Source organism: Mus pahari, chromosome 17 (genome assembly GCF_900095145.1).
Source record: "Mus pahari chromosome 17, PAHARI_EIJ_v1.1, whole genome shotgun sequence".
Classification (NCBI taxonomy): Eukaryota; Metazoa; Chordata; class Mammalia; order Rodentia; family Muridae; genus Mus; species Mus pahari.
In genome coordinates this window covers 63889440-63912765 of record NC_034606.1, presented here as the reverse complement: position 1 = coordinate 63912765, position 23326 = coordinate 63889440, and the positions used below count along the sequence as shown (strand labels likewise).

At 49.5% G+C, this 23326-nt stretch overlaps 1 protein-coding gene across 4 annotated transcripts in view; it reads left to right on the top strand.

Moving 5' to 3' along the window:
- Fmnl3 (formin like 3) overlaps nt 1-23326 on the top strand; it is a 54433-nt gene that overhangs the window by 23334 nt on the left and 7773 nt on the right. For 2 of the 4 annotated variants that reach the window (XM_021216498.2, XM_021216496.1), the window contains exons 2-13: nt 10072-10155; nt 11967-12047; nt 12839-12915; nt 15730-15813; nt 18429-18581; nt 19694-19802; nt 19966-20042; nt 20259-20352; nt 21861-21935; nt 22036-22146; nt 22409-22558; nt 22957-23058. In XM_021216498.2, the coding sequence (XP_021072157.1) occupies nt 10072-10155; nt 11967-12047; nt 12839-12915; nt 15730-15813; nt 18429-18581; nt 19694-19802; nt 19966-20042; nt 20259-20352; nt 21861-21935; nt 22036-22146; nt 22409-22558; nt 22957-23058 (1197 nt within the window). The remainder of the gene's footprint in view (nt 1-10071; nt 10156-11966; nt 12048-12838; nt 12916-15729; nt 15814-18428; nt 18582-19693; nt 19803-19965; nt 20043-20258; nt 20353-21860; nt 21936-22035; nt 22147-22408; nt 22559-22956; nt 23059-23326) is intronic. The other 2 variants (XM_021216499.2, XM_029547965.1) reach the window with 1 other exon arrangement.

Genomic DNA, 23326 nt, shown 5'->3' with positions numbered 1-23326 from the left:
TAGTAGTATTCTCCTTGCTTCCCTATGACTAGTAGCTCCTAGGCTCCTTTGTTGGACTGTTCTCTGCCCACAGTGGTTTCCTAGTGCACACTATTAACCACAGGCCCACTTGTAGACTCGTGGCCTTGTTACAGTGTGTTGTCCTTCCACACATCTGCCGATACACGTCCTGACCTAGGGTGTGGCCATTTTCTCTAATACTTTTTCTGACCCTCTCCTGCTTGATGTTTAGTACAGAATCCTGAAACTTTTCTTCCAGTAACCCCTGCTTGCTTCCTTATCTACTTAGAGGCTATCCCCCAGGGATTCCTTGGGCAAGATCTGCCTCTTCCTCAGCAGAGACAGCCATAGCTTACCCTAGTTTTCTAGTCAACCTTGCCTCAGGATACAGGCTTGCCATAGATAGTAATCACTCCTTGTTTATTCTACTATTCCCAGATTCTAGTGTAGTGCTTGGGTGTGTAGTTTTCATGGGTAGATGTTAGCATTAAAATCCTGAACAAAGTTTGAATTATGTGTAACGCTTTCTATGTAGGTTCTCATGTAGATGCTTAAATATGCTACCTTAACTTCCCCATTCCCCATAGCAACTCTTCAAGGTAACCACTATTTCTATCTCCTTTTTACACAAGAGGAGATTGGGTTTCACAGACATGAAATTCTTTTCCCAGGGATACACCGCCCTAAGTGGTGGAGCACTGTGTTTCTAGGAGTGTCAGGAAAATTCATCCTAAAGATGTTTATTGCATGTCTAAGAAAGGGTGGAGGAACATTCTTCATAAGTCACAACTCTGTGACCACACTTAAAAAGAATAAATGTGTGGAAACTGTTGGGGAACCTCTCAACAGGGAAGATTTGCTAGAAGAGGCAGGATCTGGCCTGCTGTGAGGTGGAGGAAGGGCGAGGCCACGGTGTCAGAGAGGAGGGCACATAGTGGCAAGAGGAAGAGGAGTAGATCCTTGGAGAACTGCAATTTGCTCAATCTTTATTGAGTTGGTGGTGACTCCTGTGCTTCAGCAGGCTATAAAAGCGGTGACTCTGGTTAAAGAGAAGGAAAGGGGTGGGAATAGGCTTAGTTAGGACTTGAAACGAGACTCTGAAATGGGACAGGACCAGAACAAGAAACCTCGAGGGGCCTGGTGGAGGGCTAGGCATCAGTCAGCACCAGCATGGCTCAGAGTAGAGGCAAATGCTTTCTTCTAGGGATTCCTGTTCTAGTTGTAACTAGATAAACAGAGGACGCGAACAAGAAAGTAGGAATATATGGGATCCGTTCAGATCGCACTAACGGCCCATGGCATTAATAACAAGGTGTTTTCTTTCCTATCCTCCATCCCAGCCCATTCATCTCATCCCCCTTCTTTGAGATAGTCTTGCTGAATTGCCCCGACTGGCCTGGGATTCACAAACCACCAGCCTCATTATCCTAAGTAGCTGGGATTACATGTGTGTGCACCAGGGCCTGATGGCAGTGAGAGCAGCAATTGCCACTTTTTAGTTTTTCTTTCTTCAGTCCTAGGGTTTGTATCTAGAGCCTCTTGCCTACTGGGCAAGCTCTCTACCACAGCAGCGCATCCCTAGCCCCAGAGAGTTTTCTCTTGTTTTACTGTATAGACTTCAATCTCAAAGTCATCTCTCTTGGTTCAAAATAACTGCCCAAATTCAGCCATTGTCTTTGTGTTTAACAGGACAGAGAAAAGAGTATCTGCTTCTTCTCAGGGACTTGGTCCATGACTGTTTACATTCCACATGGTCATGTAGCCATACCTGAGTGAAAGAGAAAAAGCTAATCATTACATGGGAAGATAACGTTGCTGAGGAGGATGAGAAGTTGGGGGATAGCAGAGGCCTTTACTGGGTTATTTTTACATGTAATTATTTGGGAGTGTGATTTGTGACCAATTTGAATTTTGAAACAGGTAATAATGGGTAGGAGGGATTTAGAAGACCAAAGAAGGGGCTGGTGAGATGGCTCAGTGGGTAAGAGCACCAACTGCTCTTCCAAAGGTCCCGAGTTCAAATCCCAGCAACCATATGGTGGCTCACAACTATCCATAACAAGATCTGATGCCCTTTTCTGGAGTGTCTGAAGTCAGCTACAGTGTAATTACATATAATAAATAAATAAATCTTAAAAAAAAAAAAAGAAGACCAAAGAAGTGTTGGCCACAGGCAAATCCTGGAGCCAAGAAATAGCAAGAGGGCTTGTTCCTTGAAAGCCCAAAGGGATAGCTATTCTTAGCTCTTGAGATCGTCTCAGGTAAGATTTGAGGAGCAACTGGCCAAGGACTTGTATTTTGTAAATGATAAGGAGTCAGAGTATTTCTGACTCAAGAAAAATCAGGATTTATATTGTGTGTCCGGTATTTGATAGTTTCATGCCTGTCTCTGGGAAGAGGAAAGGAAGTGTTAGAAGCAGCGGTGCCACCTGAGGGCTGAGGTGAGTGGGAAAGTATCTGTGGAGTGAGGATAGGGAGGGAAGATGGAGGTGAAAGGCCTTGTAAAGAAGACTCACCACAGCTCAGTGAGAACAGCTGTGGTGTGGGGAGAGAGAGGGATGTGACCCTAGAAATGATGAGGGCCTGAGGGTAGTCTTGCCTCGCCCCCCTGTCCCAGGGAAAGAGAGAGGACCCTGGTGAGCTAATGGAGTGGCAAGCTCTGCCCAAGACTCCTTGGCCTTGGAAAACCTGTCACCCCCATTGGAATAGTTTCCGTTCTCCGTAACTGGGGAGTGTGTGGGTCTGGCTAACCACGAGGAGGGGCTGAGGAGCCGGACGGGTGGATCAGGTTGCTCTGGTGGTGGTTTCTTAGCTAGGGCCAATGGCTCAGTTGGAAAATGACATCAGCAGTTTTGTCTGGTGGGCATCCTCAACTGTGGGCTACAGGCTAGCTGTAGAAGTTACCTAGGGTAGGTGTAGAGCAGTAGTAGGCAGAGGGTAGTAGAGCTTGGGGCTTTCTTGGAGGATTCCCTTTGCCCTCTCAGCATACAATAAGGGAATCCTCCAAGGTGACAAAGAGGCCTGGGGGTGATATAATTGTTGGGAAAAGTCATCTCTTTGTTTGAGTGGCACTGGCCTTCTAGGACCTTTCTCCATCTGATTTGCCTGGTGTGAAATGCAGAGCTCAGCTGGAGACATCTGGCAAATCCATTTCTTTTTCCTCCAGGCTGCTTAGGGACTTGGCCCATAACTGCTCGGCAAGTCACTTCTGGTTATAGAGTCATCAGTGACCACAGGAGCACGTTCTCCAGACATAGCTGTGTGCTGGCAGCTTGTCCCCAAAATGATGGCTTCAATTAAAACAAATCCAGAAAGGCAGACTTAAGTCACTGCAGACACTTAAGTCACAGAAAAGCACACCCACTTTTCTGATGCCATTAGGAGCCCCAGCAACCTCCCTTTACATCTAATAGTAGCTCAGGCCTTGAGAAGACTGTGTCAGATTGCTATGCGCTCTGCATGTACCCCCATGCGTAGGTCCCTCTTCAAGGGAGTGAAGAAATGGAATGGGGGTTGGGTACTGTGAGCTTATGAAATTTGGCAAAAAAAAAGGGCTGGAGCCTCAGGGTCCAGGGAGCTGGCTGTTGCCCTCCCTGCTTCCTGCTTTAGAATACTGCTGGCCGGGGGCTGTCTGGATGTTTACCCCACTCCATCACACCAGTCAGGGAGCTGGCTCTCTGTGCCGTGAGTGCTTGCCCTTGGCCCCTCCTATGATTCTCTTGCTGGAGTAGTGCAACTCTTGTCCAGAATCTTTTGTGCCTGACTCCAACTCATTCTCTGAACCCTTGCTCTGGAAGGGTAGAGGAAGTGGGCACGAGAAGCAAAACTGAGCTGTTTCCCAGGCTTGGCAGAGAAGACTGGATTCTGGGTCAGTGAGAGCCACAGTGAGTCTGCCTGTCCATGGGTTTCATCTCCACCCCTGCACTGCCCCAGCCAGTCATGGGCTTGGGGAAAAGTGTGGGTGTTTGAAGGGGCTGCTGTGTTTCCTATGTCTGGATTTTCTACTCTTAGCTCCTGGACCTTTGATGGAGCTCTGATTTGTTTCTTTTTGACAAGATTGCAGTTTTGGGGGTGTTGGGAGGGGCCATGCTGAAACAGTGAGATAAACAGTTATGCAGAGGTGGCAGCAGCATGGGTCGGGTGGGGCTGGCCAGGCAGCCGCTGTCTGGGCGGGCTGGGTGGAGGAGGACTCCTGCCCAGCACACTGGCCAGCTGGCTTGTGTTAAAGCACTGGCTGAAAATAGCTCTCATTGTCTGGGAGCTGCTACTGCAGCAGGGCTGGCTGTGGCCTCCAAGGGGCTGATGCCTCCTACCTTTCAAGCTCTCATCCTTTGGTAGCAGTGCCCAGCCGGCCACAGCTGTGCCCATTGCCTACCAATGGGGCCATGATGAAGGCTGGCTGGGCTGTTCCAAACACTGCCCTGTTGATACCTGGTCATGGATCTTCATGCCTTGTCTTGCTGGCTTTGTCACTGGCATTGGGGATGACTTGGTTGGTGAGATGGGGATCCCATTAGGCGTACAGGCTGAGAGCAGTGTCCGGTCCTCCTGCAGCAGCCTCAGCTTCCAAGCTTCTGCTGCTTCACCACGTCCCACCTCTGCTCATCTGTCCACCGTGTTCATGGACAGATACCAGGGAGGCCTTGGTGGCTCCTGCATCTAGGGGCTCAGCAGCATGTTGAGAAGCAAATGGTACCCAGGAAAGCACTTGGGGTGCCTACACAGAAGCTCCAGACTCGGCTATCCAGGAATCTCCACCCCTTAGCTCAAGCCCAGGGCCCGGAGTCTCCAGCTTAGAAAACTATGTGGCTCTACAAGAGAAGACGTTAAGATCACTGCTAAAAGTAAATACCATTTGTAGCTGTCCCCAAAGCCCTTTTCCAAGTGAGGTTTCTGATGCTTCCAGTGTGTCTCTAGGAACTACACCATTTTCGTGTCCGTTGCTAGATCTGTCATGATCTGCTAGGGCCAGGGGAAGCAATGAAGCAGGGAATTATGGGTGCTTCCTATTTTCTGTATGCTGGGTTTCCCCCGGGCTTGGCTCACAAAGACCGGCAGAGTAGTGGTGAGTCCAGAGTGGGCACGCAGCTTTTAGGAAATGTCAGGCACATGGCATTTCCCTTTTCTTGCAGTGGGAGAGAAACGAGGGAGGGCTAAGTGGACTTGGGGGTGCAAGGCAGACAGGGGAAGGGAGCCTCAGCAGAACCCCTCCTCTTCCCAGTTTTTCTGAGGTGGACAGGGATGGGGTCGGGGGCAGTAAGGAGACCCTGATGGAGGACTAGGACCACTTATTTACATAGGCCCCCACGTGGGGAGTGAGGAGAACAAGCAGCTTTGCTGGAGAAGCATCAGAGCCTCACCTCTCAGCTTCTTCCATTGTCACCCTTTGCTATGAGGCTTCTTGGTGGTTACTGGGACTTCCAGATTCGCATCCAGAGTTGCTTTCAGTTTGGTTTCAGCTTCCCCTTCTCATCTCCTATTGTGACTGTCTTGGCTGTGATTTATCTCCCTCCATCCCCTCCCCCAAAGGTGGTGATGTTTAAATTGTTTCTAGTCTTAGAGGAAATCAGGGAGAGATTAAAAAGGGGGTTCAAAGGACTATGCTGTAGTTCAGTGTTGAGAAGCAGTTGCTGAAGGACAAATAGGAACAGACAGCCCAGAAGCAAGTGGGCAGGCTCTGTGGATGCCGAATACCACACACACAGGCTTTCTAGGAGGAGAATGGATTTTGCCAGTGCTCATCATAGTCCAGATGTGTGCAGGTGTAAACTGCCCATCATCTGATGCTCAAAAAGCCCTGTGAGATGATAAGATCAGCTTGATGAGTGAGTTCAGTGGGGCTTGATAGCTCTGACATGCCCAAGTGGATCTCGGGCATTTTGGCCCCACAGCTGGTGCCCTCTTCTGCCTTTCTATTCAGCAACACCTGAATCAGGGACTTAGCAAGACCTTAACTCTTGCCTCTGAGAGCCCAGTCTCCAAGGAACCACTGAAAGAAAATGCTGGTAATCAAGCTTCTGACTGAGTCTAGAGCCCTACCTGGTTTAACCCCTGGATGTCTCTGGGAGCCAGGAAGTTGGTTTCCTCTGGACACTGGGTAGATTTATACGCATTACCAGGTGGAGACATGGGTCTCAGTGCTCTTGTCTGGCAGGAAGAGAACCACCTGGTCCTCTGCCTTAGCTAGTGCCTCCCGCCTTCCAGTTAGTACTTTGCTCTGTGAGAATGCTGGAGGTTGCAAGTTTTCCTTTATCCATCTCCTTCCCATTACACTTTTCAGCCTGGACAAAGCTGGGGCCAGTGTCCAGAAAAGCTGCAGAAGCTCAGGACAGGACATGGGCCTCTGGCTAGGGCTGCCTCATGCTTTGCCACCTATTTCCACAGGGCAGGGGTCCATCTTCTCTCAGGGTCCTTGATGTATCATCTGTGTTTTTAAGATAGTCCCAGAGGGAGGCGGGGGTGACTGCTCAACCTCGAAGCCTGGAGAGACGCAAGCATTTTCTCACCAGTACACCTGCAGGGAGATGTGAAGCAGCCCACAGTGCTTGGCCAAAAGAGGAAGTCCGTGTAGACGGGATGTGCTGTCTGTTAGAGCAGCAGCAGCCTATCCTGCTCTGTGGCAAGGTCTGAGGTTTCCATTGCTGTGATGAAACACCGTGACCAAAACACAACGTGAGGGGAGAGACCATTTCACTTCCATTTCACAGTATGTCATCACAGGGCGCCAGGGCAGGATCCCTCTGTCTGGAATACAGACATGCCTGTATTCCAAACAGTGAAGGTAAAGTTAGTCTGTAGAAGGAAACACCCATGTTTGAAAGTGATATCTAATCTAGTGGTGGACAAAGTGACAAATCACAGAACAGGTCTGCCCAACTCTCAAGAGAGAGGAAAGGGAAGCTATTTGAGGGGTGGTGCAGAGAGAGAGTGAGGCAGTTTCCTGGGAGTGCTGTGTAGAGGCAGGTTACACAGAGACATCAAGCTAGACACAGGCGAGGACAGGAGGAGGCAGAAGATCAGAACAGATTGCTAGAGTTAGTTGGAAGCCAAGCAGAACAATTTAGGAGAAACTGACAGAAGCCAGATTGAGTCAAGCAGCCTGGAGAGGAGTTTGAGCCAGAACAGCTGAGTTGAACCAGCCAGCCAGAGTTTAGAAAGAACACGAAAGGGTGAGCTTATTCAGCAGTATGTCTCAGAGGCTGAAAAATATTCTAGGCCTAGATTAGATTGTATGGAGGCTAGAAGCTTCCAGGACTAGGTTAGCAGACAGAGGCCATAAGCTTCAGAAACAACAGTTATGTCAAGAGAATAAAAAATACTTTTACAGGAACTGGCACAGAGGTCATGAAGGAATGCTGCCTTTTGCTTGCTCCTTGTACCTTGCTCAGCCTGCTTTATTGTGGTACCCAGGACCATCTGTCCAAGGGTGGCCATGAGGGGAGAGACTCACCTGCATCGGTCATTAAGAAAAATGCCCCACAGGTTTACTCACAGGGCAGTCTGAGTGGGGACATTTCCTCAAGAGAGGTAGGTTCTCTTCTCAAATGACTCTAGCTTGTGTGTGTGTTTTAAAGGCAGGCAGCAGTGCACACCTTCAATCCCAGCACTCAAGAGGCAGAGGCAGGCAGATCTCTGGGTTCAAGGCCATTCTGGTCTACAAAGTGAATTCCAGGGCAGTCAGGGCTACACAAAGACACCCTGTTTTGAACCCCTACTCCCCACCAAAAAAAAAAAAAAAAGCCAGCACAACTAGCATTTTTCTTCACAGGAAAAAATAGGAAATCCTTTTCCTGGCTGAGGCTCGGAAGCAGTGTCGTTAGATGACAGTGCTATGCTCAGGGTGAGTAGAGCCAGGGCTGCCCCTGGAGACTGCTGAGTTTTCTCTTAGGTTCAGCTGGTAGCAGCCTGTCCCCCAGCTGGGTAGGCAGAGGCAGTTCTAAATCTGCCTTTGACCTTTGTGTCTCTGTTTGTTCTATAATCCACACAGACATAGGCCACCAGCAAAGCAGCCACTCCAGAGGGATGGGGTGTTTGTCCAGCTGTGGGGAAGCTCAGCCCGACTCCTCGGCAGCAGACAGACCTGGTAGAGTTTATCACTGTTGTGATGAGGTTATCTGTCCTTCCCTCCTCTGGCCGTTCTTGTCGCTCTCATCCTAAGTTCTTTCTCTATACGTGGAGTCTTGAACCTGCTTCCTGTGATTGAACCTTAAGGACTGTTTTCAGCCAGGACATGAGCCCTCTGCTCCCAGGGCCTGATAACCATCAGCTCATCATCAACTTCTGTCTATCAATGTGTTGAGAGGAGGAGACTCAACATAGACTGAGTCCTCGGAGTAAGATGAGTGTACAGATGGCATAATGGCATGTGTGCACGATCAGTGCATGACGAGTAGATTGTGACAGAAGTAAATAATATTTAAGGATTTTCCTGTTGGCCCCATAAGTAGAACCCCTGTCTCCAGGACTGTTTTGACCTCGGAGATCCTGAATACAGCATTTCTGTAAGGATGAGGATCCGTGGGCTGGACAGGGGTGAAGCCAGCAGTTAGGTTTGGGTTACCAGGGAATGAAAGCTGGGTTCTCTGAGTAGCAGGGAGAGGTGAGAGGAAGGCATCCCAGAGGCCCCTCAGATGGGGCATCTCGCTTATAGTGGGGTGTGCAGGTGCTGTGATCAGATTGAAGTGTCAGACTCTATCAAAAGCAAAGTTATGACCTAGAACAAAGGCAGCCATGACTGTGGGGGACATCTGACTGAAGAGAGAAGGGGGCGGGCACAGCTGCAGGGGCACTGGAGGGGAGGTTTATACCTTGTACAAGCAGACTTTAGACCTTCCTTGTACTGTACTGCCTATTCATTCAGTACATAGTAATGAGCAAAATAAAATGATTCAGGGTCTAGTCTTCTGTATTGTATGTTAGGGTGCCCCAAGGGGTCTGCATAGTGCTGTGTAATAGTTAAATGGAAGGGCAATAATTTATAATTAGTAGCAAGTAAGTTGCTACTGCTTTTTAAAGTTCTAAAGTTTCATAGATATTTTTTAAAAGTATGTGAGTGGTTCTGTTTGCAAGAGTGACTTTATTCACTTGCATCTGTTCAAGATACCTGCTTCTCAGGCTATGGCAGAAAAGCAGACTGAAAGTGGCTTTCAGAGTTCTGATCTGTCTTCTGCTAAGAAGCACACACACACACACACTTTAAAATAGTTAAGCCGGGCATGGTGGTGCATGCCTTTAATCCCAGCACTTGGGAGGCAGAGACAGGCGGCGGATTTCTGAGTTCGAGGCCAGCCTTATCTACAAAGTGAGTTCCAGGACAGCCAGGGCTACACAGAGAAACCCTGTCTCGAAAAACCAAGAAAAAAAAAGTATCTTTTATAGTGTGACTTTTGTCAGTTTGACTTGTCTTAGATTACATATAATCTTTTTGTTTGTTTTGTTTTTTAAGACAGGGTTTCTTTGTGTAGCCCAGGCTGTACTGGAAGTAGCTCTGTAGTCCAGGCTGGCCTCAAACTCAGAGATCTGCCTGCCTCTGCCTCTTGAGTTATGGGATTAAAGGTGTGCACAACTACTGCTTGGCATGTGTAGTGCCTTGTACAGCATGACTTAGGTGTATATAACATACATGTGGAATGTTAAAGACTTTGTAACACCTTTAAGCTTCCTACTCGTAGTGAATCTTGGTGTCTTCTATTTAAATCTTGTTTGCATTTGTAAGTATTTTGTGTGGGTGTGTGGGGCACCTGTGCTGTGATATTCTCAAAGGTCAGGAGACAGCTTGCAGGAGTTGGTTCTTTTCTGCTCTGGGGCATAAACTCAAGCCAGACTCGGTATTGGGCAGTGGGCACCTTCACTCATGAGCCACCTCACTGGCTATTAGTTCAGGGTTCAAATAAGGTTAATTTTGACTCACTAGATTGATTCCATGTCCTTTAGTTTGAAAAATATTGTTCAACCAAGCTTGACAATTACAGTGGGGAGGCAGGAAAAGTACTCCCTTCCATGATGCCTTTGCAGCAGCTGTAAAGGGGAGGAGGGGAGCACTCAGCTTGTTAACTCAGATTCTCTCCTCAGAGCTCTATGAACCTGCCTCCTGACAAGGCCCGGCTGCTGCGACAATATGACAACGAGAAGAAGTGGGATCTGATCTGTGACCAGGTATGAACTTGGCATGAGCTTGGCATGACCAGGTATAAGTTTGGTATGAGCTTGACATGACCAGGTATGAGCTTGGCATGAGCTTGGCATGACCAGGTATGAGCTTGGTAAGATCAGGAGGTGCAGTCTGTGTCTTCCTGGACAAGACAGTAAGGCCGAAGGGTTAACTGCTGTCCTGACAGGAACCAGCCTTGATTTGGCACAGTGTAGGCTGACTTGGTTTCTAGGGACAGCCTGGCTGAGACAGCTGGTAGCCTGTATGCCCATGAGAGGCTGCCCCATGAACAGTGATGCCATGGTGGTTTGTGCAGGATCAGCTGTGGGCTAGGTGAGCCGTTTTCCCACAAAAGTTTGTCAGGCTCAGGATCGTGGCTGGGCCTGTAGGCTACGCTGAAGGACCCTCTTATTCTGGCCCAGACATGACAAATAGTGGGGGGGTGGCGTGGGGGGCGGGTGCTGCTTCTATCAGCCACAGACTTTTAGGCGGAGGTTCCCTTGTTCCCTTGGCTGGGTTCTGAAATATCAGTGTAACCAAGGACTGCAGCTGTCCTTGCATGGATAGTGTTTAGGACTAAGCAAGAAGAGAAAGTATTACTTTGCTGAGAACCAAGACACTATAACACTCACTGCCTGGGTCTGCACATGTTTGAAGGTCACAGGTCACGAGGCTTTGACTGCAGAGCTCGGTATGTTTTGGTAGGTCTGGAAGGACCTGGCACAGAGTATGGGCATTGTTTTTATGAAGCACTCAATTGCTGAGCGTTGTCATGAACAAATCTTTTCTTTTCAGGCTCTGAGCAAAATCATAATAGCTAATGTTGGGGGACTGATTACCTATTAGGAGCCCCACACATACTGAAATCTCAATCTCACAAAACCCTGAGTAAGGTGTAAGGTGATTTCACTCAAAGAACCCACAGCCAGATTGGGCAAGACATACAAGTGCTGGGTCTTTATTAGCTATTTTCTTCTACCGTGACTTACGCTTTCCCTGAGCCAGCAGCTTGGTCCTGAGGTCCAAGTTCTCACCAGAAAAGGCCTATTTCCTTAGGCTCTGCGTTCAGCATTGAACTTGGAGAACAGCAGCCCTTTGGTGCTAAAGTTCTCTACTAGATAAGTTCTGCCCTTTTTAGGTGACATAGTTTCAGTTTTTCTTGGGTTTTTAGGTCCTGTTTCCTGGCGTTCTCCTAGACCCCTTTATGCGTTTCTTCCCCTGAGCTCTTCAGAGAGCTTCTTTGTGGAGGCCTTTATAGGACCAAGGGGTTTGTTGAGTTTCCTTATGCGTAGACCTGAGTAGTGCTCTGTGTGGAAAGGTGTTGAGAGGTCACCCTGCTGAGAACGTCATTTGGTTGCTGGGCTCCAGTTCCTGGGCACAGAGCAGATAGGGTGTACTTGCTCTGAGCGTCAGCAACACAGCAAAGCTAGTTGAGCCACAGCTGCAGAGGTTAGAGCCACAAAAACTAGAATCTTTGAGGCAAAGCTCCCTCCCTGTGACTTTCAGCCAATCACGTGTTTACCTTAGTTACTAATCCCAGCTCTGTTGTAGTCCTCATCTTAGCAAGCACTAGACTCTCAAAAGAGCTTCTGACATAAAGCACTTTAGGTGTTAGAGCACTGGGCGGAAGAGGAGACTACAGCCACAGGTAGGACCTGCGTAAGGATCGTCAAGGAAGGGAATTTAGGGTTTGGATGATGCTAAGGGACAACTGGAGGCTGAGTAACCTCAAATTGACACTGCAGGCATTCTCCTTCCTTAGCACCCTTCATGAACATTGTGTTTCTTTGTGCATACGTGTGCGTTTTCCTTCCAGGAAAGGTTTCAAGTGAAGAATCCTCCCCACACCTATATCCAGAAACTCCAGAGCTTCTTGGACCCCAATGTAACACGGAAGGTAAAGTGTAAGGCAGAAAGTCCCCGGTTAGGCACAAACCTTTTGCTTTGGGGCTAAGTATCATGACATCGATTCTTGATTAATGGGAGTTGACTATCTGGGCTTTGAGGTCTAAAGTGACTGTCCAGAGCTAGAGGGAAGTCTGTATTTGCACTCCCTGTGTTTTCTTCCCTGCCCCCTTTATTTATAGTATAAAATTGGATAGATGGGTATGGTAGTGTATGCCTGTGATACACTTAGAAGACTGAGGCAAGAGGATTGTGGGTTCCAGTCCAACCTGAGCTACATAGCAAGATGCTACATACATCTTCCTCAAACATAGACAGACAGACAGGGTTGATGGAGGGAGGTTAGAGAGATGACTCGGCCGTTAAAAGACCATGCTGTTTTTCCAGAGGACCCAGCCTCAGTTCCTAACATCCACAGAGTCTCACAACTCTTCTAACTGCAGTTCCAGACAACTGTGTTGTCTCCTGGCCCCCTTAGGCAGTGCATGCACACAGTCCATAGACATGCAAGCAGGCAAAACACTCATACCCAAAAATATAAATAAATAAAATTGAGAGAGAGTGGGGGGGGGCAGGCATGGTGGTGCATGACTTTCACCCCAGCACTCAGGTGGCAGAGGCAGGGAGGTCTTTGAGTTTGAGGCCAACCCGATCTACAGAGAGAGTTAGAGTTCTAGGACAGCCAAGGCTACACAGAGAACCCCTGTCTTGGAAAAAAAGAAAGGAAAAGAAAAATGGTGACAGGGAATGTCCATGAAATGACAAAGGATTCCCTGTTTACAGAAGTTCAGGAGGAGAGTACAGGAGTCGACTAAAGTCCTGAGGGAGCTGGAGATCTCACTTCGCACCAATCACATTGGGTAAGTCGGGTTTGTCATCAGGTCTCCCTGACACCAGACATTGCCTCCCACACAAGTTTGGGTGCCCTTTTTTGATTTATCCTTCCTGCCATGAAGCACAGTTGTCCCTTGAATAGCATCTGGCTCCACAGAACTTTAGACGTGCCATTTCTGGCTTTTTACTCTTCCGTTCTGCCAGCTGCTGACCAGTTACTTCTGGCAAGCTTGGGGCCTCTCTTGGGGTCCTGTGGCTTTGACTGGAAGACATTCCCATAGCAGCTGAGACCAGAGTCTGCCTGTGGTCTGGTACTGGGCCAAGAGAGGCCCAGCAAAAGTTGGAATGTGAGAATGTATTATATTGAACAATGAAATTAGTTACTAATTGGTGACTAGTTAGATTTTTTTTTTTTTTGATATACAGATTACTTATTTGTTTGAAAGAAAATAATCTTTGTGCATGAGCAGAAGAGGCTTCCTAGCGCACCGGAGATGTAAGACAGGATCAGGCGTTGGCTGTCTCCTGTGCTCACAGATCCTCTTGCTGCCAGTGCACTGAGTGGGCCCCAGGGTCTGTGTGAGACTTTGAGCCTGAGCGGGGAACCAGGGGTTGCTGAGGAAGTTAAGGCTGATGCATGAGGCTCAGGGAGAGTGCAGCGCCTCTCTGTCCTATGAAACTGTTCAGCATGAGTAAGCAACGGTTGGAAAGAGTGACCACACAGAGAGGACAGTAAGCTAAGACTGTAGCACTTGAGGTGGGGGTGCCTCAGTGAGAGAGCAGTGAAGGGTGAAGTGGGTTTTTGGGTAGATGCCAGCCTGTGTCCCTGAGCTTCCTGAGAGTAAGGTGGAAAGAACCACTGACATCACCAGCTTTTCCTCTTTTGTCAAGGCAGCAGCCTGCATGTCTGCCCCTGGCCTGATGCGCCTGGACCCCTTTAGAGGGAGAGGATATCTGTATGTAGCCAGCTGCAGCAGCACTCCAAAGGGAAGCAGCACAGGAGAGGACAGGAAAGGGACCCTTCCTGGTGTTGGGAGCTGCGCTGTGGTAGCCAAAGCATGGCTTCCACATCACAGTCATCTGTGACCCAGACATGGAACGCCACCAAGAAAGGTGTGGCCAAACCCTGTTGTCCCCACTCCCACCCCTAAGAATCTCACAGAAGGAAAACTAGGAGGGTTGATCACTTAGGCTCTGTGTGTGGTTAAGAGTGACACTATGGCAGTCCTGAGCACCCCACGGGGCCTCTCAGGCCTTGCCATCTTCTCTAAGTCCTGCTGCTATAACTGGTGTGAGGATGGAGGTCTGCTCTCCTTAGTAGAGGAGCATAAAGAAACAATCCCCCGTGGTTAGCATAGTTCCCAGGCTCCAGGGCTTCTTGGCATTGGCTCCCAAGTTTGAGGTCTAGACCCAGCCCTTGGTTCCCAGGGAAGAGCTAAGCCCGTGCCATCTAATCTGAGGCTTCTCTGGGTAGTTCTATGAGGAGACAGGATCCTTCTCTTCAGGAAGCTTGTCAGGCTAGTCAGGGGTGGAAGAAGGCCAGGACCAAGTGAGAAGGGGATCCTGCTTTGCTTACAGCCTGATGGACCGGGTCCTGCGGGAGTGAGTGCCCACCACCTTGTATGGGGTCTCTTGCTCTGGGGTGAGGCTGCCTGAGTAGGATTCCAGGGCCCTCTAGCTCTTGTGGTTTGTATTGGTTTTCTGCCTTGTCAAAGTGCCCTTTAACCTCCCCTCAAAGTGTCAGGATCCCTAAAATAGCAGTGTAGACTCAGACAGGAAATGAGAAGGGGGTGGGGAGCTGGAGAGCAGACAGACAGGAAATGGGAGGCCTGTCGGCCCCCAGAGAGGAAGCTAACTTGAGGCAGCTCCAGTGTCAGCTGAAGCTGGAGCTTTGCTGGCAAATTAGCCAAGCCTGGTGCTCTAGCGCCAGCCTCTCAGTTGCGGGTGTGGCTAGTCAGGATGGAGCTGGTGTGCCAGCTGTGGGGCAAACACAGCCCTGCAGGGCAGTTTGGACACAGCTGGTCTATGTAGTTCCATGGACATTTCAGGGGACTAGAGTACTCAGGAGAACAAGGCTTACATCCTGAGGGGTTTATGTCTCTGTACTGAAACAGACCTGTCACTTTTATTCCAGAGTTAACATAGGTCAAAGGGAAAGCAAAAAATGCCCCAGGTCATTGTCCTCCTGTCTGCTCACCTGCCTGCCTTCCCACATTGTCATCTGACTGTGGAAGCCATGACATACTGGAGCTTGAATTCCTAACTGTTCCCTAAGCTTTTTCGGTTCTGCCACTCCAGTTGAACACAGAACCCTCATGACCATCTTAGCTCATTGCTTCTAAGACTGAACTCAGCAGCGAGCCCTCTGGCCCTGTCAGGCTCTCTTTGACTGAGATTTATGGTATTAGGGACTTGGAGGCTTTTCCAGGCACAGCTCTGTGAGTGGTGAATGCTCTGGATGCCTCCCCAATTCCTCCAGCACATGGTGGGAAAGGACTTCATGCCTAGCATTGTATCAGATCAAAGGGACACAGTAAATAATGGGGTTATAGCCTGGCCCACGAGGAGAAACTGGCTAGAATCTCATCTGGCTGAAGCCCATTTGTGATTGAGTGGCATTGGAAGGTGTTTTCCCATCCCTGGGTCTCCTGCCTCTAGGAAGTCCAGACTGGCAGCATGACCGCAAATGGATCTGTCGTAGGTTATGGTTTTCAGGATTTTCTCAGCCTGATAGTAAGTTCCAGTAGTATGCAGTAGAGAAAATTTGTTGAGGGCTAGATTGCCCCCACCAAACCAAGCCAGTTTGCACACTACGTCCACTGTGTTTCCTGTATCTGCAGGTGGGTGAGGGAGTTTCTCAATGATGAAAACAAAGGTCTGGACGTGCTGGTGGATTACCTGTCATTTGCCCAGTGTTCTGTCATGTAAGTACCTCAGGGCGAAGGTTGGGGACTCACTGGGAAGCAGACAGTTCCCATCTATTTAGAAGAAGGATGAGGGCTGGGAATGCAAGCCAGCAGAGCAGCCTGCCATGTACTGAGGCTGAGGTGTCAGGCTCCAGCATGGAGGGAAATGTGGGGTGGGGAAGAAAAAGGAAGAGTGAGATTCCAACAGAGAAGGTGGGCATGGGCATCCCTAGAGCAGGAGGAAGTAGCTCAAGTGTTGCTGCAGCCGTGAGCAGGCCAGACGAGGGACTAGCAGGAATCAGCAAGGACTGGGAAGTTAGCTGGAGTAGAAGACATGTTCTGGGGAGCGTGAAGGAACAGTACAGCATGGGAACTTGGAGTCAGACGCCAAATGATCTCAGTGCCAGGCTGCAGGCTCTCCAGGAAATAGCCTGGCTCCTCAGGAGATGGGCTCCCCAGGGTTCAATCGTTTCAACAACATTGAGTCTTCTCTAGGCAGCTTGGGCCCAGAGATGTGAGAGGGTGACTACAGGCCTATTGTTGAGGAAGGCCAGTGAGCATGACATGACCTTCGACCTGAACAGATCGAATAAGTATTTGGGAGCATTTTCCAGACATCCTTTTCACATGAAGGGAGTTAGCTTTTGGTTAGCACAGGAGAGCAAGCATGGCAAGGTGCAGTGAATGAGAGCTTTTACAGTCAAAGTTGTATTGTACACTATCTGTGGAACCTCAGGTACCTTTGTCCTCCTGACTAAACAAATTAGATGGGAAGGTGTGTATCCCTCTTAGCATGTGGAATATACCAGGTCTCCCCTGGTGGCTGCTCTGCTGTTAGTTATTACCCAGGTGATAAGCCTGCTTCTAATCTTTGGACATAGAGAAAGAAGGCTAACTGTGATGGTAAGTGAAGTTAGCAGCATATGCAGGCTTACACTGTAGACAAGCCAGCCTAAGGGGGACAGCCCAGGTTTGATCTCAGCTTCCCATGGGTCCTGAACTGAAAGTCCGTAGGCTGGAGAAATCTGGGTCTTGAGCCTTGGATCTTGCCTAGACTTCTGCTTTTCCACTGTCCCTGCCCTTATGGCTCTTCTTGGTTCAGTGCATTTCCTCAAGAGGACCCAGCAATGTCTCCCAGGTTTAGTTTCCCATCCCGCTTCCAGGTCATTCTCTTTAAAGTGAGAGTAACCCACTTCCCATCCACATCTCTGTGGAAGTCCTACTTCACGATCTTTCTGTCCCTTTAAATAATCTTTTTATAGAAAGAAATGGGGAAGTTTTGCTTAAGTGAATTTTTAGTTCAGAGCTTTTATAGTAAAAAGATGTAGATCATTTCCCCAAATATGCCTATCTTTCTTGAAAAAGCAAACAATCCCATTGCTCCAAACCAAGACTACACTTTGGTGTCCAGGGCAGTCAGTGCCTTTGAAAGTAGAGTCCAGGGAACAAGAGACAGTTTTTTGGAACACCTTGAGAGGAAAGGGGTGGTCCATGGCTGAGTCACCCTGTTACATTGCCACCTGTCAGGACTCCTCCGGACCCTGGCAGCCTCTCCTCTATGGGTACCCCTTGTTCCAGAAAGCCCCAGCCTTTGACGCTGGGCGTTCACGGTGGGCAAGATGTCCCATGGGGGAAAGCCTTTGGGAGATATGCCCCAGTTCTTAGAGGCTACAGGGGTACAGGGCAGGAGGGACAGGTGAGATGGGGGCCGGGGATGTAAGAGAAGGCCCTGAGTGTTGTGTGATGTCAGGTGACCTCCTTGCTCTGGACACTACTGCTTATGGTAACAGACCTGTTGCAGGAAGTAACCAGAAACGGTGCTCACTTCCTCAGGGGCTAGAATGCTTCCCTCTTCAGTCTCAGCTCCCAGTTCCATGGAAGCTGAAGCTGAGGAGAAAGACATAGACACCTCAGTCATAAAACATCTGCCATTAAGAGGGCTAGGCCTGGGGTGTAGCTCACCAGGAGACCTGTTAGCACACTGGCCTGGCAGGAGACCCCTGGCTCACTCCTCAGCACTGACAGAGCTAAACAAGTGAAACCACAGAAGGCAGCTGGCAGGGTGAGACAGCCGTGTACTGGCTGAGCTTAAAGGGCCACCCTGGCTTTTCAGGAACCTAATTCTTTTTTCTTTTCAGACCTGTCCAGCTCTTGATGAGCTGGGCTACTTTAGGGTGCTCCGAGTCTCTTGGCCATGGCCACTGGCCACTGAGCAGGACCTGTAGTTGGCTCATTTCCCTCCATCATCTTTGGTACAGATTTTTAAGTAGTGTCATGGTGATTTGAGATGTCCCATGTGAGGCTAGGAGTACAGGAAGCCTGCCAGCCTACACACACACACACACACACACACACACACACACACACACACACACACAGCGCCCTTGGGCCACAGAGAAGACTTCAGACTCCCCTCTCCTAGAGCTGTCCAGGCCTTCTCTGCCCTGTTTTATGTTGGTAGCTCCAACCAGGATCAGGTCTCTCATGCCTAACTCTGTTTCCTCTTCTTGCTGCCCCTGCTTTTTGTTTGCCACAGAGGCCTGAAGAGGGGGAGGTGGGCTTGCTGGGCTTGGCACAGAATTTCCCTTGTATATGTGCCTGCGTGTGCGCATGTGTGTCCTCTCATGCTCTAGGTTTGACTTTGAGGGTCTGGAGAGTGGTGATGATGGTGCATTTGACAAGCTCCGGTCCTGGAGCAGGTCAATCGAGGACCTGCAACCGCCCAACGCCCTGTCGGCCCCCTTCACCAACAGCCTCGCTCGCTCTGCGCGTCAGTCCGTGCTCCGGTATGTGCGCGCTTACTCTGCCCTCTGCCTCCTACCCCAGCCCCAGCCCCGGTCTTGGTGGCCCGGTGAGTGCTTATGCTCCCCCCTCCACTCTTGCTTCCAGGCTCAGCTCTCTTGCCTTCTGCCTGTTCGCCTGTCTCTGATCTGTCCTCTCTCTCCCTGACTCTGCCCAGCGGTCTGTCCCGGGTAAGTATATGGTCCTCCTCTGTCCCCCCTGATGCTCCAGCTCTCCCCTTCCCCGTCCTCACTCTCTCCTAGCTATTCCTTCCTGGCCTCGGGCAGGGCTTGGGCTTTACTGGCCAGTTCAGCTCCTGCCCCCACACCCATTTCCCCCTTAACTCTGTTTTCCCATCAGCTCTTAGAGAACAGCCCCAGCTACGCACTGGCTCCTTCCTTTCCCTTCCCTTTCCCCTTCAGGTCTTTTCTCTCCAAAGTTGGGCCTTCCTTTGTCTGTGGTTTCACAAGAGTGTCCTGTGGTGGACTGGATCGCTTTGCAGAGGCCCTGTTACTCAGAGGCTGTCCTTGTAGATCCGCAGCCTTTCCTTTGACCTGTGTCTCTCTCGTGGCTCTTCTTCTCTTCTCGGATTTTGTGTCATAGACACTGCTCACCATTCTGGTCTTGCAGGAGCAGATTCTGTATGTGTTTCCTCCTCTCACAAAGCATTAAGGCAGAAGAGAGATGATACAGAGCCAGGCATAGCCCCGAGCCTTCATAAGGCCTGTGTTGCCTGCTCTGCCTTTAGGGGACTTGAGAATGGGATGAGCACGAAGACTCACCTGCCCCACTGAATGTGCCAGGGATGTAACTAAATTAGAATGTCTTGTGACCTACCCCAAGGACTACAAATTCCCAAGACAATTTTGTATTTCAGAGGTCTCTGGGGTTAGCATGATTTTGGCAGAGTATAGAGCTGGGGCCCTGGGCAGTTGCCAACCAAGGCCTGTACCAGAGAGGTGAATGGCTGGCTTCACTGTCTTCTGCACCCTGCTGACTTGGCATCTGGTACAAGGTCTTCTTTCCTCCATTTCTGCTGTTTCTACAGGGCAGCCTGGTGGTCTAACCTTCACCAGCAGCCTTGTCCCCTACCTGATCACTTGGCCCTATTCCCCAGGTACAGTACTCTCCCTGGCCGCAGGGCCCTGAAGAACTCCCGCCTGGTGAGCCAGAAGGATGATGTCCATGTCTGCATCCTTTGTCTCAGAGCCATAATGAACTATCAGGTAAGGGGTGATGCTTGCTGTGGATGCACTGCTGCCCCCTTTTGCCTCATCTCTCCAACCAAGACAGCAGAGCACCAGTTTGTTAAAGTCAGGTTTGCTAGTGGAGACCTGCTAGCATCTCCTTTCTTACCATCAAGGTCCCTCCCTGTCCTTTCCTTTGCAGTATGGCTTCAACTTGGTCATGTCCCATCCCCACGCTGTCAATGAGATTGCACTTAGCCTCAACAACAAGAATCCAAGGTGCGTTGATTCCCTCTTCATTATGTCTAAAGATCCTGATTCGTCTTTGCAGGTCCTTTAGCAAGGACCTCCTCTGCTGGAGAAGTGTCCAGGCTCCACTTTTTAATCTTCACAGCCTAGTGAGGGAACAGGCATTCCTCTTCCATCTCCTTCCTAAAGGAAATGAACTGTGGTGGCTTGGATGGGGCTTGGATGTTAACTTCCTTCATCTCTTAGGACCAAAGCCCTGGTTTTGGAGCTGCTGGCAGCTGTGTGTTTGGTGCGGGGAGGTCACGAAATCATCCTGGCTGCCTTTGACAATTTCAAAGAGGTTGGTCTCTTCTGCATGCTTGTGTGTGTGTGTGTGTGTGTGTGTGTGTGTGTGTGTGTGTGTGTGTGTGTGTGTGTGTGTTTAAGAGGAGAAGGTGGGGAACTAGGTAAATCCAATTTCCTGGGATCTCTTGTGACTTTAACTGCTGAGCAGCCTGCTTCAGACTAGACTACAACAAAAGCCAAAGCAAAACTGAAGTCCTTTAGATCTTGTTCCAGGAAACCTCCCAGTTGTCCAGTTAATGAGGTTCTGGATAGAGTGCAGACTGTGGCTGGAGACATGGCTCAGTGTCAGAGCCCTTGCCGATCTTGCAGAGGCCTTGAGTTCAGTTTCCAGTATCCAAATAACTGTCTTTAGTTCCAGTTCAGGAGGACTTGGTGCCCCCTTCTGGCCTCCACAGGAACAGCACACACATTCATATACATTTATAGTGGCAAAACACACAATCTTTTTTTTTCTTTTCCTTCCTTCCTTCCTTCCTTCCTTCCTTCCTTCCTTCCTTCCTTCCTTCCTTCCTTCCTTCCTTCCTTCCTTCCTTCCTTCCTTCCTTCCTTCCTTCCTTCCTTCCTTCGGCACAGGCTCTACTCCTCACCCACTGGAGTTCAGCCTGGACATCTTCACTTTATAAGACTCCTCAGGTGGCTCTGCTGATGCGAGCATATGGGTGGGATCCAAAGCAAGAGCAAGTATATCCTCAGGGAAGAAGGTTAGGGAGGGAAGAGAGAACTCCTGTATGGAATTTTCCCATCCCTAGGTCTACCTCTGAACCCCCAGTTTGCTTGAACTCGGGATTCCTCAACATCCAGGCACAGCTGTGGCCCCACCCCTTCCTCCTCTCTGGGCCTCTTCCCTAGCATCCATTGTTTGGTTCAGGAAACAGCTCTTCCTCTTTAAAGTTGAGAAACTCACGGGAGCCCCTGGACCCTTCTTAGCAGAGGGCTTTCCTGCATACTGGCTCCTCTGTGTCCCCGTGGGGCCCCAGCCTTCTGCTGCAGCCATGGCTTGACTCCTTTTTTTTTTTTTTCCTTTTTATATTTTGATGGCTTCAGATCTGCTGTATGTCTTTCTGGCCTAACTTTAGAGGCACCTAAATCCTAAGCTACACTGGAGCCCTTCTCTGTGGTGAAGGTCAGAGAATCTGACCTAAAGTCAGATTCCAGGCTCTGGGTTTTCTTCTGGTGTCCAAAATGGCACAGTCTCTATATAGAGTTATAATTAATTTGGTTTTTGTTTTATTTTTATTTTATTTATATATTTATTCTGATATGCTTTGGTTGGTCGGTTGGTTTTTGTTTTCTGAGAAACATTTTTACCTCATATCACAAGCTGGCCTGAAACTATGGCAGTCCTCCTACTTTAGCCTCCTGAAGGCCAGCAAGGATGTTAGCCACTGTGCCCCACTGAGTTTTGGCTAAACTTGGTCTGAACCATGTCTTCTCCATCATGTTCCTGGGGATTTCAGTTCTGCATAGTAGAGATTCTTCCTCTGAGACTTTTTGCGCATCCAGGTGTGCAAAGAACTGCATCGGTTTGAGAAGCTAATGGAGTATTTCCGGAATGAGGACAGCAACATTGACTTCATGGTGAGGATCTGGGTCTGGGACAGGTACATGTTGTGTCTACTGAAGAATTGCTGCTGAAGCCAGGGCCTCACCCTGTTCTGAGTCGGCCTCTCTTCCCCAGGTGGCCTGCATGCAGTTCATCAACATTGTGGTGCACTCGGTAGAGGACATGAACTTCCGGGTCCACCTGCAATATGAGTTTACCAAGTTGGGGCTGGAGGAATTCCTCCAGGTAAGCTGAGTATGATCTTGGAAAGGTGAAGTGTTTCAGGGTAGAGTCAGCTTAGATACATACACAAAGAACAAGTAAGAATATAGTCCTAAATGAATCTGGAACCTGCCTGTCTTTGGCCTGGGACTGGGGCCCTTTTGCCAATGTCTAGAAGACACTGGTCACATGCTCTGGGAGGGAGCTGTGAAGCAGGGACAGGGTACTGAGAGTTTCCAGGAGGCCTGTGCTGATTCCATACATGCTGCTCTTCCCTTTTCCCCAGAAGTCAAGGCACACGGAGAGCGAGAAGTTGCAGGTACAGATTCAAGCATACCTGGACAATGTGTTTGATGTGGGGGGCTTGTTGGAAGATGCAGAAACCAAGAATGTAGCTCTGGAAAAGGTGGAAGAACTGGAGGAGCATGTGTCCCATGTAAGTATCCTTTGTTTGCCAGAGCCACTGTGAAAGGCTGGGCACAGCTGGGCTCCAGGAATCCAGGAGCTGACCTTCCTGTCTCCAGTGGAGCCCCAGGGAACCCTGAGACCCACTGAGCTTCTCTAGATGGACCTTGGGCCCAAGCCACTGGGCACAACTTACTGCAGTGTGCCGAACTATGTGGCTGGGTTTGGCCTTGAACTTGGAACAGACTCTGCCTTGTGTCTGTTTCTGTTGCATAGTGTCAGGACCACTGGTCCCTGAGAGTCATGTAGGGAAGCCACCTGAATAAGACTGCCTTTTGGACATAGCTTTTCAGGTCCTGGTTTGGCTTTGAGTCATGCTGAGTGTTGGGGCTTGAACACAGCTCTGAGCATGCCTTCCCCATTTTGTAGCTCACAGAGAAGCTCCTGGACCTGGAGAACGAGAATATGATGCGGGTGGCAGAGCTGGAGAAGCAGCTGCTACAGCGGGAAAAGGAGCTGGAGAGCATCAAGGTGCCAGTGAGGGGAGGGAGCAGTGGGAGGCCTCTGCTGACCCAGGTTCCAGCTCCTCGGGACTTCTTTTCTTCCCAGATCATGTCAAGAGAAGATACTAATCTATGCTCAGCACTCAGGCAAGGGTGACCTGATGATCCACCCTACCTCCTGGGGTTTTTTCTTCCTCTTCCTCCTCTCTCCTTCCTTTCTTTCTTTCTTTCTTTCTTTCTTTCTTTCTTTCTTTCTTTCTTTCTTTCTGTCTGTCTGTCTGTCTGTCTGTCTGTCT